General features: G+C 42.0%; 4 protein-coding genes across 6 annotated transcripts in view; 2 read left to right on the top strand and 2 right to left on the bottom strand.

The window, feature by feature from the left end:
• Positions 1–1,101: 1,101 nt before the first annotated feature.
• LOC105564083 (protein RFT1 homolog) lies at positions 1,102–4,189 on the top strand. The gene is made up of 8 exons (XM_012016187.1): positions 1,102–1,533; positions 1,733–1,935; positions 2,296–2,482; positions 2,558–2,842; positions 2,911–3,042; positions 3,112–3,243; positions 3,317–3,817; positions 3,905–4,189. The coding sequence occupies exons 1-8, from the start codon at positions 1,477–1,479 to the stop codon at positions 4,061–4,063; spliced, it is 1,656 nt and encodes a 551-aa protein (XP_011871577.1). The 5' UTR covers positions 1,102–1,476; the 3' UTR covers positions 4,064–4,189.
• Positions 4,080–6,550, bottom strand: LOC105564084 (ragulator complex protein LAMTOR5 homolog). Its single transcript, XM_012016188.1, has 4 exons — positions 6,143–6,550; positions 5,341–5,402; positions 4,477–4,591; positions 4,080–4,405 (listed from the first exon to the last, which is right to left on the bottom strand). Exons 1-4 carry the CDS (start codon positions 6,328–6,330, stop codon positions 4,342–4,344), a joined length of 429 nt encoding a protein of 142 aa, XP_011871578.1. The 5' UTR covers positions 6,331–6,550; the 3' UTR covers positions 4,080–4,341.
• A 95-nt stretch (positions 6,551–6,645) lies between these two features.
• Positions 6,646–17,352, top strand: LOC105564085 (cytoplasmic aconitate hydratase-like). 3 transcript variants are annotated; one of them, XM_012016189.1, is made up of 15 exons: positions 6,646–6,784; positions 7,455–7,547; positions 7,629–7,795; positions 7,889–8,034; positions 8,443–8,836; positions 9,016–9,187; positions 9,287–9,504; positions 13,418–13,577; positions 14,270–14,490; positions 14,752–14,908; positions 15,005–15,240; positions 15,418–15,554; positions 15,639–15,786; positions 16,197–16,363; positions 16,619–17,352. In XM_012016189.1, the coding sequence occupies exons 1-15, from the start codon at positions 6,778–6,780 to the stop codon at positions 16,869–16,871; spliced, it is 2,676 nt and encodes an 891-aa protein (XP_011871579.1). In that variant the 5' UTR covers positions 6,646–6,777; the 3' UTR covers positions 16,872–17,352. The 3 variants fall into 3 exon arrangements, with proteins under 3 accessions (XP_011871579.1, XP_011871581.1, XP_011871580.1); XM_012016191.1 differs by lacking the exon at positions 6,646–6,784 and adding an exon at positions 6,848–6,979; XM_012016190.1 differs by lacking the exon at positions 6,646–6,784 and adding an exon at positions 7,107–7,227.
• The window catches only part of LOC105564086 (F-box/WD repeat-containing protein 4-like), a 4,414-nt gene continuing 1,686 nt past the window's right edge, over positions 17,349–20,076 (bottom strand). The window contains exons 2-7 of the mRNA XM_012016193.1: positions 19,044–19,334; positions 18,811–18,958; positions 18,347–18,528; positions 18,117–18,245; positions 17,899–18,046; positions 17,349–17,828 (exon numbers count right to left, since the gene is read on the bottom strand). Coding sequence (XP_011871583.1) covers positions 17,646–17,828; positions 17,899–18,046; positions 18,117–18,245; positions 18,347–18,528; positions 18,811–18,958; positions 19,044–19,334 — 1,081 coding nt within the window. The 3' untranslated portion in view covers positions 17,349–17,645. The remainder of the gene's footprint in view (positions 17,829–17,898; positions 18,047–18,116; positions 18,246–18,346; positions 18,529–18,810; positions 18,959–19,043; positions 19,335–20,076) is intronic.

Below are 20,076 nucleotides of genomic sequence, written 5' to 3'. Positions count from 1 at the left end.
AGTTTTGAATTAAATGTGTAGCCCATCAACTTGTATCTCTTACGGAAGAGCTGCAAGTTGATTGGCTACACATTTCTCAAAACTAGAACTTGGACCAAGTCCTAGCATCGTGGACACAGGACGTTTTCCAGCAAGGACACAGTGTAACACAGCGAATCGTTTCATCCTTGTTTAACATTGGCAAACAACAAGGATGTAATGATTTACAGTGTTACACTGTGTCACATTGTGTCCTTGCTGGAAAACGCCCGCAGGCCTTTACTCCAGTTAATTACTGATTAAAGCCAACGGCACACGATACTATTTTTCCTACTGGACTGCTTACGAGAGCCAATCAGGATGCAGAGTTCTCGATCAGGTGACTCAAAGCTGTATCCTGATTGGCTCTCGCACGTAATCCAGTGGGAAAAATAGTATCGTGTGCCGTTGGCTTTAAGCTACGCGACAAAATTGCTTGTAACAACACTTCCAACTGTATTTTTTCGTCTCGTCTCTAATCTTTCTTTCCATTAAGGCCTGTGTCCACGATGCTAGGACTTGGTCCAAGTTCTAGTTTCGACAAATGTGTAGTCAATCAACTTGCAGCTATTCCATAAGAGATGCAAGTTGATTGGCTACACATTTTTCAAAACTAGAACTTTGACACAGTTCTTGGATCGTGGAAACAAGGCTTTAGACGACCAAAAAATTAGTAGATCCGTCCTCGTTGAAATCTGATGTACAATGTGCTCTTTGCGTCTAGAATTTTACAGTCAATAAATACGTTTAAAAAATTTGCAAGTTGACAAATTGTTCATTATATACCGTCGATAAATTTTTCAAGCGTTTTGATTTAAGCACATTGTCAATCAGGCCTAAATAGCAAAGTCCTCTGTTATGAGATAGGCTCCTAATATAAGATAGCAGGTTTTCAACGCCCAAATTCAATCACAGATCTCTTCTCGCAGCCATTACCCGATCTCGCAATGAATTCTTCGCTAAACAGAAACCCCGCTGTCCCATATTAGAATCCTGTCGCATAATAGGGGACTTTCCTCTATAAATTAACCGAACTTTGGTCCCAAGTTAAATCGTCACCCTCAACCGACGACGAAGAGGTCGGTTTACACGCTCCTCACCGCCGCCGCGCGCGCGCGCGCGGCGAAAAATAGCATCGTGTCGTGTGGACGCGCGTCACGACGTGAGTTGCGTCACGGGATATGTTATCGCGCTGATCGCCGAAGCGTCGTCCCTCTTCTCCACCGCGGTGACGAAAACCGGATCTCACGCGAGCGAAGAGACCGGCGACACGCGCGAAACCGAGGGGGGAGATGGTCGACGAACGTCGCCCCGGTTGTCCCCGCGGCGCAATCGCCTCGCCTAACCTAACCTAACCTAACCTCGCGCAGGGGCTGCGCTGCGCGTTGACGTGGTCTCCACGTCTCCCGGCGGGAGTCCCGAGATACTCGCGCGGATCCCCGTCGGATCGGCCCGAAAATGCCGAGTATCCTGAAGAGCAGCGTGGAGAATGCCTCGTTCAGCATCGTGTTTCAGGTACGCCGGTAAAACCAGGAGTGCCGACCGTCGGAGCTTCCCCGAGGTGGCTCGCTGTCCTTGCACCGAGTTACCCCTCCACGTTGCTCGTTTTAATCTGAGAATCCGCCGTGATCCGGTGGCAGATCCGCTTCTGCGCGCACCGACAAACGGCACGCGTGAAAATGTCAGAAATTTCAATGAGACTCTTGCTCCACAGATATTCTGCCGGTGCGTCACGTTTGTCCTGAACGCATTCGTCGTCCGTCATGTGGGCCAGGCGGTCCTGGGCGTCATTAATGTGAGGCTGCTCTTGCTGGAATCTATGATACTGTTCTTGTCGCGCGAGCCATTCGTGAAAGCATGCCTGACTAACACGGCGGAGCACAACTGGGCCCAAGTTGTGAATCTACTTTGGCTAACGTCGGTTCACCATGTACACGACGATTCCAGCCTGTTGGAAGCTAAACCGATCGTTAAGTTTCCCCAACGTCACTTAAGCTCTAAGCTCGACTTAGTTCGCCCTTTGTCTCTTCCCAGCTTGTTCCCTCAGAAAGAGGGAAAGCAATGAATTGAACTAATTGCGTAAGGTCAAAGTTAAGTGACGCTGGTGAAACCGAGTCTAAGTGAAGACTAGAGAAAGTTGATGAATTTGTAAAATTAATGGTGCACTGTCGAAACCAAGAAATACGCAAGTAAAAGCGGCGCTGATCGGTTTCGCTTCCGAGAGACTTGGACGTTCCACTTTAACAAAAGTTGTATGAATTAATCAACGCGTTGCAGAGTGCCCATATGCGTTGTGATGTCCCTCCTGTTTGGATACATTTGGTTGTTCTTGCTGTCCACCGCGGAGGCGTTGCCGCCGTACTACACGTTCGCAGTCTGGTCGGTCGGACTGTCGTGCGTCATAGAACTGTCTTCCCTGGTCGTTCAGTTAGTCTCGAGCGCGTTCCTTTTCGTTAGGCTTAAAGTAAGACGGCGCGGACGGTAGGTATGCGGCGTCCTCGAGGAACCGGGTGTCTCACCGCCACCTTTGCCCTTCCAGATAGTCCTGGACACGATCATGATCGTCATTCGCACGATGACGTTTGTCCCGCTGATACTGTACCACCCGGAGAACGCGTTGCTCGCATTCGGCATCGCTCAGCTTGTCGCGGCAGTGTTCTACACGACGAGCCACTACGCGTACTTTCACCGTCACATCGAGAAGCTGAACAAGTGCTCGCAGAAGCGGAGGATGTCCCTGAGAGACGGCAGCGACGAGTACGTGATAAGGGAGTTTCCCTTCCGCGCGATAACGGACTTTCTACCCGGCCGGCTGGAAAACAACGTATGTATCGGCGCGATCGCGTGGCTACGTTATCGTCCTGCAAGAACAGTACAACAGTTACTCCGTAGGATTCGTATCTTGATAGGAAGTTAAGTGTTCTCACGTGGAGCTTCTTTAGGCAAGGAATACTGAAGCAGATCTTGACGGAGGGCGAAAGACTGATCATGACTATAATGCCAGTATTGACGTTCACAGAACAGGTTTGTGTTTGAACGTAAATACCGCAACATCGTCATCGTGCTAACGCTCTTTCTTTCTTTCTCTTTAAGGGTATCTATGAGATCGTGAACAACATGGGCTCGCTAGCTGCTAGATTTATTTTCCGTCCAATCGAGGACAGTGGATACTTTTACTTCACGCAGATAGTGAAGAGGGACAAAACGATATCCGATCAGAATCCAGTGAGCGTCCGTCGCAGCCTCCATACAGTCTTAAGAATTTTACGTGCACATTTATGAACCGTGAGATTTTCAGGCGATGGTGCAGGAGAGCGTGAACGTGCTGACACACTTGTGCTCCATCGTCACGTGCATCGGCCTGGTCGTCCTGGTATTTGGTCAGTCCTACTCGAGCACGTTGCTCTGGCTGTACGGTGGCTCGAAGCTGACGCTACCCCTGCCCGTACTCCTGCTGAGGACCCACTGCCTCGCCGTGTTGCTGCTGGGCATCAACGGCGTGACCGAGTGCTACACCAACGCGACAGCCGACAGCGCGACGATAAACAAGAGCAACGTGATCATGGTCTATCAGTCGGTCGCGTTTCTGGGCGCGTCGTACCTGTTCGCCACCTGGTTCGGCTCGGTCGGCTTCATCCTCGGCAACTGCGTCAACATGAGCCTGAGAATCATACACTCGGCGATATTCATCCACAGCAGGCACCGGGACACGGTCTATCGTCCGCTACGCGGACTGGTACCGAAGCCCATGTTCTCCGCGTGTCTACTCGTCGCGGCGTTCGTCACCAATTTGTCACACGTAAAGTATCCCGATGCGATTTTACACGCGTGTGTGCGCGCGCGCGCCAAGGTCGTACAGCGCGTTAAGACAATCTCGTTATTTCAGACCTACTTCTTCCCGGCTGAAAAAGCGTTGCACCTACTGATCGGCGTAGCGATGTTCACGATCGTACTTGCGTCCTGGGTATATGAGAATGCCGAGTTAATCAAGCTCGCCACGAGCAAGTGGTACGAGAGAAGAAGCAAACAAAGAAAGAGCGACTGATCCCCGAAGCCTCGTGTACTGTAAATTACTTTATTTATGATGTGTACAAATCAACTACAGATTCATCGCGAGATCTTGTAAAATGTGAAAAGGTCATATATAAATGGTTATTTTTTTTTTACAACTAGATAATGTTGCTCACAAGTTCCTGCGACGAAAACTGGTTTTACATTTCTTGTTTTATTAACAACTTGCGCTTACACTTATGTTTAGTAATTAAAATATTTTTGTAAAAAAATGACTTTCGCATATAAATAAGCCGTGTATACAACATCATTTCAGGTCGATATATCTTTATATATGGCACCGACTACGGATTCCTTGCGAAGTATAATGCACTGCCTGAAATTCAATGAAGCGAGTTTTTACCCAGGACTGAGAAATGTCACAGAGCTGCTCGATATTCCGCTCACCTGTCGTCATTTTGAAGCGATATAATCGGCGACGCGGATTTCGGCTCGAGCTTCGCGACCAGATCCGCTATGGCCGCTATCAGCCCGGCACTGTCGCTCGACGCGTCACCCTTAACTGCAAAGGTTTATTTATAACTATATTGTCCATTTCTATCAATGTAGATAAGTTTAATCTCGGCTTAACTTACTTTTCATCTTCTTCTAGTTCTAAGGATAAGAAAAAAAAGTGAGTTAAGCCGAGATTTAATCTGCATTGATAGAAATGGATATTCGGCTCGGTTTCACTAACGTCGCTTAGCTTCAAACCTGGCTTACTTCATCCTTTGTCTCTGTCTTCTCAAAAAGAGACAAAGACTGAATCGAGCTAGGATCAAAGTTAGGCAACATTTACAGAAGTGGATCTATGGGTCAGTTTCACAAACGTCGGTTAACTGTTAACCAGAGACTCAATCACAAATCTTTTCCTCAAACGTAAAAGTTAAAATTTTCATTGACAAATATTGAATTTGCTAATAAAATTGTTGACTCTTCACGAGCTCACCCTAGAGAAAAAGATTCATGATTGAGCCTCTTTCTACCTTTCTGTATATTATCTAAGGCTCAGTTTCACCGAACGTCGCTCAACTTTAATCTTATTGTTAGTTTAATTCACGTTTGTCTCTTTCTAAAGTAACAGAAGGAGACAAAGAACGAATTAAGCTAAGCTTAAAGTTAAACAATGTTGGTGAAACCAGGCCTAAGAAGACAGAGAATCGATTAATCTCCGGTTAACAGTTAACCGACGTTTGTAAAACAGACTCTACAATGGCTTTGTTGCACATGACTCGTGCAGTTTTCTCGTTTCCATCTTTGATGACTTATCACCTCCTAGACAGAGACCAGCGTGATCGGCCAGGATGCATCCGACGATACCTTCCTGATCGTACCTACAGAATACAATAACTTTGTTGTGTACATACAAGATTAGCAAATAAGAGAGTGATGTGCACGGAAGACGGCGGCACGCAACTGTATCAAATAATATCAAGTGACATGACGTTTATCACGCGGCAAAAGGTGGAGAAAACACCGAAACCGCTCGCGACGTTGGAAAAATCGTCTCCTAGGTGTCAATTGTGTAACTTGCACCATAGTGAAAACGCTGAAAGTGAATAGCTTTGTCTTTTCTAGCAGTCTCCTTAGAAAATAACAAAGCCGCTCACTTTTAGCATTTTTACTACGGCCGGTCCCATACAACACCGATCGAAGCTTTCAGAAACATTGCAACAATGTTTTCTCTCCCAAATTGTTAGTTTCGAGGAAACGCACATTCAAGTTCTCATAGCTAGGCCACCACGGAAAAATGTGGACACACTGCAACGTTCATAAGTTATTTTACGTTAATCTAGTGCTTTCTAGCCTTGTAGGACAAATATCTCTCTAAGAAACATAGAAAGTGAGGCAATGGCCAAGAAATGGAGATGCTGCTTTTGAGGTTAGGACGGCAGTATTGTGACTTACAGCTCGCGTTCGTTCTCTCCCACTGCGAGCACAAACTATACTGAAACTCTACAGTTTACGTTACGTAAATTCTAGACTTTCGGTGTAGTTTGTGCTCCCAGTGGGAGAGAACGAACGCAGGCACAGAATTGACCCCCTAACCTACGCCTGCCGGGGGGACACTTACGTGTCGTCCAACGTCTTCACCAAATTCCGTTCCATCCTCGAGTCTCGCGCGGAACCGAGATCGATCGACACCGGGAGACCCGCGCAATTCACGCTTTTCGAAGGACCGAGGAGGAATCGACTGTTATCAAACTTATCGCGCGCACGCCACTCGAAGCTCCCCGCGTTCTCGCTCGCGACGAGTGTCATCGCGCCGCGCACGTTTCCACGCGCAGAGCCACGTGACGCGCGCCCCGTGTACCGAGCGTCGCCCGACGAATCTCATTACGCGGTAATTGAACTTTGTCCTTCCTCCCCGCCGTAATTGTATCGCGCGAGCGGATTATGCGGCGAATTAACCCGCGGGAGGTGCCGCGTTACGCAACGCGACGGGTCGCGCCTCGCCCGACGCTCCTCTTCCCTGCTTTTTCCCCGTCTTTCCCACGTCGCGCGCGCTGGCACGAGTCTCGAACAGTCGCGACCGCGACGGACGAAGCGCCCCGCGTTTGCGCAACGCTGCGTTCAACCCAGGTTCAACCGCGCGCGCCGCGCGCGCACGTCGAATCATCGCCCGCCCGGTGTTTCGGGGACACACGGTATACGTCGCTATATACGCATCGCGCGGCCGGGGCCGACGTGACTTGTTCAGTGACAATCATGGCTGGTAAGTAGAGAGGTCTGTTCTCGGTTGTTGCCGTTGCTTCGCGGCGAAAGAGATGCGTAAACAATTGAAGACAGCGATTTCGGCGTCGCGGTGTCGTTGCGGCGGATCGGCATCTTCCCAGCGAGGGACAGTAACTCGCGCGTCCCGACTTTAGTATACGAATTCGGCGGAATTTAGAACACATGGGTGTCATAAGTGAGGGAACAGTAAAAGTTGCGACGTATAAAAACCGCTCCAAGTTTGAAAAGACTTTAATCTCCCGTGTCGACGTGAACGCGAAGAGCGAGAAAGTGTCGCGGTTTCCCAAATGTTCCTCGCGACGCGGACGTTTCGATTGATGGCAAGAGTTGCAACGTGCGAAAGGGGACAGATTTCGAAATTCAAAGCGTTCGTTTCGCGGAACGTTGCGGTCTCCTGCGAAATTCAAATCATTCGACACTTTCGTACGTTCCGCGATTCGAAATGCGATAAATTAAATTTCAAAGAAAATTGAAAATATTCGTTTTGTTCTACCTGGTCAAATTTCATAATTTTCTTGTTTCTAATGAAAACAGAGATCGCGTACCTCGCTCTCTTGTATTTCCTGTGTTTCTTCAATTTACAATAAAAATAAGCCGTATAACGATATTCATATAATTGTGCAGTTGTATAATCGTTTATGTTATTTTAGGAATAAATCCTTATAAGGGTCTACTAAAATCCATCAAAATCGGATTAAAGGACTGCCAGTACTACGACATTGGCAGTTTTGGCACAAAATATGGTACGTTTTTATGCACGTCGTTTATCTGACGCCCTGTAGATATATAAATATTTATGTGCACGTTTGATTTCCATCTTGCAGACGCATTACCATTTTCCATCCGAGTTCTTTTGGAGAGCGCCGTGCGCAACTGTGACAATTTCCAAGTGACAAAGGCCGATGTTGAGAAAATTCTGGACTGGGAAAATAACCAAGCCGTTCAGGATGGAGTCGAAGTGGCCTTTAAGCCGGCGAGGGTCATATTGCAGGTAAACGAGTCCCTCCGAAATTTCTGTATGTCATCGGTTTTCATCTTGCGCGGAAAGAAAATGTTTTTTTTACTTATTAAACCGCAAACGCAGGACTTTACTGGGGTACCGGCAGTCGTGGATTTTGCTGCGATGAGAGACGCCGTGAAGAGACTGAGCGGTGATCCTGATAAGATTAATCCAGTCTGCCCATCGGACCTCGTAATCGATCATTCGATACAGGCCGATTTTACGAGGAGGTACGATTCGTTGCTTTAGCAATCGTGTTTCGATTCTTTGATAATGAGGAGTCAAAGGTTATCACACAAGCTGGACCGCTGGACGTTGCCGTAATGTTACATGCGCAAGGGGGAAAAAATTTTACGTAACACGCTCGATAGTATTTTAAAAAGAAGAATAAGATGCAAATTTTACTTATTATAGAAAAGTTGTTTTATACATTGAATTATATTATACGTTGCCAGAGAATTTAATTTATATAAATCTGACTGTCATCGTGCGTGTTTCAGCAATGATGCGATAAAAAAAGAATGAGGAACTTGAAGATACAAATTTTACTTGTTACACAAAAGTCGTTTTATACATATATTGTACGTTGCCGGATAATTTGATTTATATAAATCTGACTGTCATCGTGCGTGTTTCAGCAATGATGCGATAAAAAAGAATGAGGAACTTGAATTTGAGAGAAACAAGGAGCGCTTCATGTTTCTCAAGTGGGGCGCAAAGGCGTTTAAGAATATGTTGATCGTACCTCCCGGAAGCGGCATCGTGCATCAGGTGAATCTGGAGTACCTGGCGAGAGTGGTATTCGACTCCGACAACCTTCTGTATCCCGACAGCGTGGTCGGCACTGATTCTCACACTACCATGGTCAACGGTCTGGGTGTACTCGGATGGGGGGTTGGTGGTATCGAGGCGGAGGCTGTTATGCTTGGTCAAGCGATCTCCATGTTAATACCAAAAGTCGTGGGATACAAATTGGACGGTGCATTAAATCAATATGCCACGTCCACTGATCTTGTCCTGACTATTACAAAGGTGAATAATTTTTTAGCCAAGTACTCGGAAAAAATAGAACTTTTGTTATAATTAGATATTTCACACATTTTTATGAATATAATTTTACTTACTTTTACTTTAATGGATAAAATTTACACAATACGGAACACATATTTAAATATATTAATATTAAAAAGAAACATTTTACACATTTGTAGAATCTTCGACAAATCGGAGTGGTTGGGAAATTCGTCGAGTTCTTCGGGCCAGGCGTAGCGCAGCTGAGTATCGCGGACCGTGCTACTATTTCCAACATGTGTCCAGAATATGGCGCAACCGTGGGCTTCTTCGCAGTGGATCAACAAAGCTTAGCATATCTCAAGCAAACGGGTAAAACTTTTTACCGTTGACTGTGTATTTTTACAAGTATCTTACAATATGGTTACTTCTAAAATACTTTATACAATATATTTTTCTTCTACACTCTAGGCCGGTCCGAGGAACACATTGATAAGATTGAGAAGTATCTTAAAAACGTACGCATGCTGAGGAATTATGATGACCCGAGTCAAGATCCAGTCTTCTCCGAGGTGGTCACTTTGGATTTGAACACCGTGGTTTCGAGTGTCAGCGGACCCAAGAGACCCCATGACAGAGTTTCGGTGTCCGACATGCAAATAGATTTCAGGAATTGCCTTGTGAACAAGGTTGGTGGCTTTTAGTCATTTCTATATAAAACAGTTTGCACTTACGAGCAAATCCATTTCATTTCCTGATACATTCCGTGCTTTGTTGATAAGATGCATGATAACGCCAATCATCGAGGATGCGTTATAGATAAAACACTTATAAAAATAATAATAATAATCTATACATTCATAAATGATGTTAATACGAGCGCTCTAGGAAAGATGATTATTTAGTACATACAAGGGACGAATATTACCCAGTGACTATAAAGTACAAGTCAAACTGGATTATATTCATCTCATGCTGTACCTCTATTCTGCCAGCTGGAGCTGAAGTCGATCCTATTTCCTCTTGAATGCATGGCACTCTCGCTAGAAAAAAATACACGTGAGCAAAAATGAGAATGATCGACAGAGAACTAGGTAACTTATTACTGTGATATGATTATGTTGCATTAACATATCACAATAAAAGTCCCTTTGGACTCTGCGATTAAAAATTATTAACTTTTACAACAACCTGCAGCATTATGTAATTTAATATAACCAAAAGCACGTTTTTTTTTAGACGACACCAACGATTTTTGTACATGGATTTGTAGTAAAGGTACTCTGATTCGTTAACTCTGCAGTAAAATAAGCTTGATAAAGATATGTACAGTTTCGCATGCATTAGTGACACTAGCATTAAATTGCTGCGAAAAGCATGTTTGTTACCGTTGATATGTGATCGCCGACGATGTTCCGTGTTGCTATGTCTCGAACATCTTTCCTTTGCTGATCTAGCTTTATGATATTTCGATTCGACATATAGTTAGATCACCAAAGATAAATGAGCGAGATGTAGAGTGGAATCACTCTATATTCTTCAGACGATATATCTTGCCACTAAAGACGAGTATATGATCTAGTCACAAATTCTCACTTGTGGCACCAGTCACATACTCGACCCTAACAGCAATACTTAGGAGGGCGATGTTCACGTGGCTCTGAACGCCAGGAGTACTCGGATTTAATATTGGATGCAATCATCACCCGGTGAAGTCTTCATTATCAACTTTACCGGATACGATTGCATCCAACAATATAATCCTCTATGCAGTGTCGACACCATACATCCTCTTCAATTTTTTCCCTGAATATTTAAAAAATGTCTTTATTTCAAATGTTGGAAAAAGTTTTGGTACAATTCAGCCACTTCAGAACTGTTTCAGCTATTCAGATTATTTCAGGAAAATTGAGAACGACTTTACCTATTGAATATTTTTTCAAATATCCGAAGCTGTTGTTTCACACGCGACGAAGCTTCAGGCAGAGTTTAAACGTTGTACATACACAAATGGATACTTACAACATTCGTTGGTTAATGTTCCCAATAATCGTCGAAATCTTTTTACCTTTGGAATCAGAGCACACAATGTCGACACTATAACATTTTTACAACATAGCTTCATCAGCAAGTCAGACGAAGGGAACCGCATTGACAAAGAATTCGATGTCTGAGTTAGCCGTTGCTCATTGTATACACGGGAACGGTCTAATTCTTAGGGTCTCGTCGAGCCCTTTTATCGGTTCTTTTATCCCTATTTCTGATCTACTGTTTTCTTACTGAGTCTGTTATGTATAATTCATTTTTAAATCTTCAAGTGAATCCCAGGAAACTAAAACTTATGATCTAGAACATTTCATGACTTTCACAACACTGCATACCAGATTGTTATTGAGTATGCTTTCGGTGCAAGTAGCGAGATTGCAGCAAAAAAGAATTTCAGTAAACATACGAAAAGCATACGGAACGCAAAAAAAATGTTTATCACGCGAATATTATATTTAACTCGCGGTCACGTCGAGAGAGCCGCGGTCTTAATCCGACAGGCGAAACTCGGCGAATGATCGCTCGACGGACGGAAACAATACGTGTTTAAGAACATGCCGATCGATTTCTATTCGAAATGTTCAACACTGGTGTCGCGTTACCTGGCCTATGACAGGCACAAGGACATTTGCCGAAGAAACTCATCCATGTGAATCATAAAGCTAACGCTTCTTCCGCGTGAAATTTAATTCCTCTTCGGTTGAGATTGATATTGAAAATCGATAAGATACGCTACTCCTATTAATTAAATATACCAAGATGTGTTAAACACATGTGAAATAATGGCAATTTTTTTATCAACTTGGAATCGATTTTTCTACAACGAAAATTTCAAATTATATTAAATTTAGAAATTGAGAAACTTCGTTTAAATTAAGAAATTTACAAAGTGACAGTTTTGATATTTTTCAACAGTTTGGTATTTATTACAACATTGAAAAATGGCCTAATAACAGTCTAATATTTTAGTAATATTTGATTATTATCAAATGAACAAAGATTGATTATTATTCAGTGCTTGTATTAGCGTTTTCATTATTTCAAAGAGATTAATCTTTATTTCGTACAACTTTAAGATGATGCTTTGAAATACTATTAGCAGCTTACGCATATATCATTATAAACTCTCATGATATATGTTCATAAATAATATATTTTTAATATCTACACAAAGATTCGGATTTACCATTTAATCGTTATCGTCGCTGCATCTCATTGTTGTTTTGTACAATACAAGATAGCAAAGAGAAAAAGCTTTGTCTCAGACAAAATTAATAAATGTATGCCGTGTTTTATTAAAAAATTTACGATTACTATGCATCATCCTCCTACGAATCTTCGTATAGTCTCTCCGCATAAGAATAATCGCGTGTATTAGATCGTTATCTTATCTTGAGATTTTCGATATTTATGACATTTATCGGTATATTTATTTGACGTTCAACAACCGATAAAAATCGGTGGGCTGTTGAACGCGTTACTCACTCTCTTATTCTTCAGAATGTAGGAGAATGCGAGTGTGCCGCTTAACAATTTATGAAGAAAGAAATAATTCGTACGCACGTACCCGCTGATCGATCGATCCGTCCGCCTCGTCGGAGAAGACAGGAGTCTTTGGTCACACTTCGCATAAGTTCTGGAAGACGTATTCAGAGCTCGCGCTGAAATTGCTGATACAACATCCTACTACATTCGTTTTGCAAAGCTCACACATTTCATTGCAAATGAGCCATCGTTTGTCGTGCATACTGGTATATAGAAAGAGCTCGGATTTCCCATCAAGAAACGGTGTCTAGGGTCTGGAAAGGGACATGGTTACGGGAAACGATGGAACGGAAAATTGTGTTTTAAAAGAGAATCTTCGATTTAATTTGCAACGTAGCAAATGGTCGATTATGCAAGTGTCATTATATTAATCACCGATATGTTAAAAGCAGTATTTGCTGTATCTTCTGTTTAGCATATTTCAGTCACGATTAACGTCAAGTACTTTCAAACTACTTCTACAAAATAGAAATAATATTAAATAATTAGACATCTATAAAAAAATTAAAGTAAATATGACGTCATGTTTCTCAATTTTGCATCTTTATTAAACTTCTTATTTAAATATATAATCTTTAACCTGCATTAATTCTTTTTTTAATATCTAATAAAGTGTAACTTGTTTATAATTTTTTTTTCATATAAAAATACTTGTCATTGCTATATCGTCATTGTTGAATTGTGCACGCGTGAGGTGAATACGAGGTCGTAGACCTCGCGATTGCTTAAAGATGTTGCCAGTTCGTGCTGCTTCTTCAGCAAATCGTGTATCGGGCAATGAATTCCGTCATACCATTCGACGTATTAAACCTGCCAAATTTGTGTAACAATAAATAAATGCGAACAGCTTGAAACACTTGAAATCACGTAAAAAGAAGCGTGAAATTCTTATAAGGAATCTCATTAGGAATGATAAAGTAGATGTCACGAAAAGACCGCGCACTTAAGTATGTGTAAGAAAATTCCTGTTGCTATCGAAAATGCCTAACGAAATGGTGGTTTTCGTTACAGGTAGGCTTCAAAGGCTACGGTTTAACCCCGGCGAAGGTGGACGCCGTAGGGAAATTTAAATACGAGGGAAAAGAATACGAATTGAAACATGGCTCGGTAGTCATCGCGGCTATTACCAGCTGCACGAATACCAGCAACCCTAGCGTTATGCTAGGAGCAGGTGTGTTATAAATTTTTGTCAGAAAAGTCTGATTGTTACACAACGTTTAACATTTTATAATTTAGAATAGTTGTACCAGTGCTAGACACCTGCCACTTTTGTTTAAAAAAAAATAAGGTGTGAAAACGGGATATAGATTTGAACTGCGCGCCATTTCAAAGGACAAATACTCTAGCGTAAGCTTCAATCTTACCTTATTAGATGCAAAGGATTTGCCGGAGGACGCGAAATAGAATTGCTCTGCTTGCGCTACTTTGAAGACCTAAAAGCAATCTTTGTTAATGTATTACCACACGTTTTTGGAAGCGCAGTTAAAATCTCAAATAGAAATGCAAACAAAACTAATTTATTCGATGCTCTAATAATCATCAATCTTTAATAAGTTCGTTATTATTAATAATCAGTAATCATTATTAAGATAGTCATTAGCGACTTGAACATTTTATCTGTCTAAAACAAACTTACTTCATACTTTGAAATTTAAATTAGGGTGATAAGAAATGAAACATTGTTACATATGTGAATAGAAAGTAGAATAACATTTAGTTTCTATTTTATCGTTAGTACGAAATCTCATTAGCAGCATTATTATTTAATCGTGAAAGAATGAAGCATATAAATAAAGCACAGTGTGTTCTATAAAAATCGAGTGCTCTAAATGTAAGATACGCTACTTTGATACTTTGATACAGGCCTCCTTGCTAAAAACGCAGTGGAAGCTGGCTTGAGCGTTGAGCCATTTGTAAAAACGTCATTGTCACCGGGCTCTGGAGTCGTTACTTATTATCTCCAGGAAAGCGGTGTAATTCCGTATCTGACGAAGTTAGGATTCGACATCGTGGGTTACGGATGTATGACCTGTATTGGAAACAGCGGTCCGCTTCCTGACGCTATAGTCGATGCTATTGAAAAGGTAAAGGAATTGATCTTGCATTTCAATTCTACTTGTCATTCCCGTAATTTTCCTTCATCAAAAGATAGAAATACTTGGGTAAATTATTGACGATTGTAAAATGAATAAAATTCCGTTTAAAAATCACTAAATCTTAAATTCCTCATCGACTTCAAAGCTTTTCGATTAATTAAATGGAATTAAACGATTTCTCTTTTCCCTTATAATATCTTTGCATATAAAGCAACGCTTACTATTACGTACCTTGTGTTTTGCTTGTAGAATGAGCTCGTTTGCTGTGGAGTTCTATCAGGCAATAGAAACTTTGAAGGCAGAGTTCATCCAAACACCCGGGCGAATTACTTAGCGTCTCCGCTGCTGGTAATAGCATATGCCATTGCCGGCACTGTGGACTTTGACTTTGAGAAGCAGCCACTAGGTAAGACGTAGAATTCCCTTCGATCGTTTCGTTGAATTTATAGAGATACATGAAGCATTAAAGCATAGCTTATACGATGTATCTGTTATCTTCAAGGTCACAAAGCCGATGGGACTCCAATACTTTTGCAAGATATCTGGCCGACTAGAGCGGAGATTCAAGCCGTCGAGCAGAAGTACGTCATTCCAGCAATGTTCAAAGAAGTCTACGGTAAAATCGAGCATGGCAGCAGCAATTGGGCAAGTTTGGTAGCACCTGATGGCAAACTGTATCCGTGGGATCTTAATTCTACGTACATCAAAAACCCACCCTATTTCGATGACTTGCAGAAGGTCATTACAGTGATGTATAATCTACTACTGTACTAAATACTTCAAATATTTGATCTTTCAAAATTTTCTTTAGAATACGAAAACAATTTTCAATCTTAACGTTAGCTTTTGCTTCGTGAAAGTTATCGCATAGTCATTATTCATCTCTTTATTTGTCGAAAGTAAAAATTTTTGCAGGAGTTGCCTCCAATAAAATCAATCACGAAGGGGCGAGTGCTCGTATATCTTGGTGATTCCGTTACAACTGATCATATTAGCCCAGCGGGCAGTATCGCGCGTAATTCGCCAGCGGCGAGATATCTAGCTAATCGAGGGTGAGTTTGGCAAGAATGGAGATTGTAGGGACAACGCACGCGAACTGGTTCCGAATTCTTCACTGTGACGATCTTCATTTTCAGCTTAACGCCGAAAGATTTCAATTCTTACGGCTCGCGCAGAGGAAATGACGCCGTGATGGCGCGGGGCACATTCGCTAACATTCGTCTCGTGAATAAATTCATTGGTAAAGCGGGACCACGAACGATCTACATTCCAACTAACGAAGAGGTATATTTTTGCTTTCTGCGCATTTATTTTTCGCCGTATATAGCTTCAAAGATTCAACTATTAATATTCATTTAATATTAATTCACTTCGAGCCTAAGCACGAATCAATTATATACATACGTTTTGCATTTTCTTTTGCATATAATTTAAATATATCGAATAAAAATGCTTTAAAAAATGACATCTGTAGCAGACGGTTTTTGAAATTACATTGGCAATGAATGGCTGCGTTCAGCGGAAAAAGCTACATTACAACAGTTGTAAAATTCGTAAATTTGATTGGAGTATGCTCCTAGATTCTGTCATAATTAAAAGCAATCGGATTCAAGATTTTTACAACAGTTGAAAGGCAACTTGTTTCCGCTGAACGCGGCCATTGTCTTGATAACAATTGTGGTTGTGTTATTTAGATGGACGTATTCGACGCGGCCGAGAAATACTCGAAAGACGGGACGCCTCTGATCGCCCTGGTTGGCAAGGAATACGGATCCGGATCTTCCAGAGATTGGGCCGCCAAAGGACCGTATCTACTCGGTATTCGGGCGGTCATAGCAGAGTCGTATGAAAGAATACACAGGCAAGTCTTGAAATTATTATTTATTTTCGATCGAATTGGAGTACAATGTTTTCGTTGAATTATAACTTGTTTGTAAAAAAAGATTCAGCTAAAAGTTGGCTTGTTTAAAGTATATAACTTTAAATAAAAGGTATTATAATTCAGAGTATATATATATTTTTTTATACAAAATCAAGTTTACCTCTGCTCTCATTTAATGCATTCTCATTTAATCCATTAACGCACCTATATTCAAACTCGTTTATTTCTTCGCAGATCCAATCTTGTGGGTATGGGTATTGTTCCACTGCAATATCTTCCTGGAGAAAACGCAGAGACCCTGGGATTAACGGGTTACGAACAGTACGACATCGCGATCCCCGCGAATTGCCAACCCGGAGAAAAGATCACCGTGAAGACGGATAACGGCAAGAAATTCGAAGTAATTGCGCGATTCGATACGGAAGTTGACTTGACTTACTTCAAACACGGCGGTATTCTCAACTACATGATTCGCACGATGCTCTGATGAGTGATATAAGAAAAGAGAATATAAGTGATCCTTTTAGGAGATTACTTAATGAGATACTTAATATTGGTTTTGGGATGTAAGGTGTATCTCTTCTAAACAAGAGTTGAGTTTTAAGTACGAAGAAAATGCGAGGAAGAGTAGGACACTTTGCAGGCGCTATTGTAATAAATGCTTATTATTTGTTTCATCTAAAATATTTAACATGGCATTTGCAATATTTGTATACAGCACGCCATTAACATATTTATTTTTCATATTTCAAAATTCCTCTAAGTTTTTCCATTATAATTTTAGAGGAAGTAGTTCAAAGTTAAACGGGGCGCAAAGTTTATTAATCGATTGAACCCTTTGCCGCCGTTATTCGAAAACATTGTTTTTTTTATATTTTATAATCGTTATATATCTTATATATGTATGGGGAAAACTATATCTTCGCTTTTGTGTATGCATCGCAATGATAATAAATTGTTGCAATACAGTTGACTTTCTTTATTCCACAGGAATATATCATTCTTAATTATATTACAAGCCAATACTTCGAGGTGTGAATCTAGAAAAAAGTCGTGCGAACACGAGCTGTTCACGTACACACAGGTATGATGTATTGGCATATAATTACATACGGCACAATTATTGCAATTCGTATCATTACAATTTATAATACACGTTGCTGTTTTTACAAAATGAGGTACACCATTTGATTCCCAAAGTTGGAACTTGTCCCTCTCGTCACAATTAAACTTGCAGCATGAAACGATTTTACATAGCTGCTCAACGTAGCTGCTCAACGTAGCTACTCAACAGCGACTTGTAATCGTACTTCTGACACGAATGGGCCGAGAAGCTTAATTCGATGACGAGTCTATCCGTAGCGCAGTACAGGTGTGAGCTATCAAATTGTATAGAATAGATCGGGCTGTGTCGAGTCGATGTTCGCGTATTGACGTAATACAGCTGAAAATGAAAAGAAGCTCGTCATGGACACTGTAAAATCGACAAAGCGCGGTTTAAAGTCGATAAGAACCTGAACGAAATCACTCTTCCTCTGATCCCACAGAACAGCCATACAGTTATACTGCGTCCCTGTCACCATGGAATACCGATAATCGGATGAAATACAATACGGCGTTGCATCGAATGGGTCCGCCCATGAACAGACGCATCTGCCAGATCTGAAGTCACGAATGCGTTAACGTTACATAAAGCTGGGAGAACAGCGACCGAAGAGTCGAGACAAGTTACCTTAAGTCCCATTTTCGGATGCATGTGTCGTAGCCGCATGTGAGTAAAGTGTTGGGATCGTCCCACACCATGTCCAGTATCCCGGCACCGTGTCTCCACGTGTGCCGTATTGTGTCTACCATTGTGTAACTGAAAATCTCTCCATTAGCTCATTTTGCAAATTATTCGATACGTTGAAACCGCGCCCGATCTCGCAGCGATCGATTAATCAATTGCAATATTAGGCGTACCGCTCCATGTCAATTACGTGTAGCGGTGGAATGCTGTTAATTCCGGATGAGCCAACGGCACATTTTGCTTCCGTAGGATCTACCGAGAGTGATCGCACTTTGTCCTGCAGACATATGTAGCGGACCTGGCTATCTCTATAAATGGTTTTTTCAGGCGTGTCCATGTCTGGATGTCTTAGTATCTAAACGGAAATGAATCTTACGTGCATACGCAAGGTCGCCGGCAAAAAGGTTGTCCAATGTTACAATAAGTTTTCGGAATATTCATAAGTATCGATATTCATACTTCATCATTCCTTTGCTCTAATAATACGTCACTGCACAGATCCGTGAGACCAAAAGCTATAATCTCTCACATGATAAACTGTATCTCTGAAAGTTATTATAAAACGTCTGACAACCTTCCTGACCACGACTGCACATTGCCATTGTGCGTGCGTATGTTAGGATTCTTCAGGCTTTACCTTTACTGTACCATTCTCTAAACCTGCAACAAGATTTGTCGACGTGGCGTCTATAGCGTTGACGGAGCAATTGTTTTTCGGAAGTATCTTTGCGATGCAACATTCTCTCGTGTCGAACCTCTTCAGAAAGTAATTGACAGAGCCATCCCTGTGGAGGGTTTTCGTGGAGGATCACACAGTAGAGGTGAAAAGTAACCAAGATAGAAATATGATCAGCCAAATATCGTATATACATATAGCCACATATGATGAAGTTTTTCCAAAGAACGAATTTGCAGATGTCACCTCCTATGTAGGGTTCTGTGCGATAGCAGTTGCCATGCGTCTCATCTATCGTCGCCTCTTTACCGCGACCGAAGCCAAGAAGTCCTTTATTACCGCTCCACCAGAGCATGTCGTTCGTCATTTTCAGCCACGGTATCAGCTTCGCTCTCTGCGTCAACATCGTTTGCTTATTGAATATCCCGTAGCGCCAGTTGTAAGACACAAACAACATCGTGCGTGGACTCAGTATTGTGCTGCATCTGAAAAAGAAACGAGTGCTTTTCAATTTTTACTTTACTCTTCCATGTGTATTTTATTCTTGCATATATACATATGTGTGTACGTGTGTGTGTGTGTGTGTGTGTGTGTGTGTGTGTGTGTGTGTAATTTATCAGAAAATTGTCGTTTTGTGCAGTATTAATGTAGTGTTACTTTTACGCAGTTGAATTTGCATTGTTTGAGTCCAGATTTCAGATCAAACGGAAAAATTGCAGCAGTTTATGCGTCGTCTACAATAGGTCTGTTCCTTACAGCTGCTGCACCAGTTCAGAGTCCATCTCTTTTCCTCCGCATTAGAAGGAAAAAGATAGACTCTGAACCAATGCATAAAGAACCTGATGTGTCGAGTATGCCTTGTGGCCGTGTTGGAGCCGACTAGGATCCAGGTGCCAATAACAACAGGAAGAAGAAGAAGAGTATGCCTTTAGCTTTTGGTGCAAGGAAGCGAAAATACAGGCATAATTTGTAAAATACTTTAACACTGGCCAACGGCATTCTGATTCGCGCGAGTAAGCGTAAGACATAAAATTGATTTATTTCCTTACTCCTACGCCTAACTCCCTACCCCAGGCTTACTCCGCGCATTGTAGACGATGCATGAAGGCTGGTCTACAATACATGGAGTAAGCTGGAGTAAGGAGTAGGAGTAAGGAAATAAATCCATTTTATTTCTTACTCCTACTTCAGCTCTTAGGCTTACTCTCGGTGAATCAAAATGCCATC

Source organism: Vollenhovia emeryi, unplaced genomic scaffold, assembly GCF_000949405.1.
Source record: "Vollenhovia emeryi isolate VEMERY1.0 unplaced genomic scaffold, V.emery_V1.0 DF939168.1, whole genome shotgun sequence".
Taxonomy (NCBI): domain Eukaryota; kingdom Metazoa; phylum Arthropoda; class Insecta; order Hymenoptera; family Formicidae; genus Vollenhovia; species Vollenhovia emeryi.
Note: the sequence above shows the minus strand (reverse complement) of the source record. Positions and strands in the feature narration are given on the sequence as shown.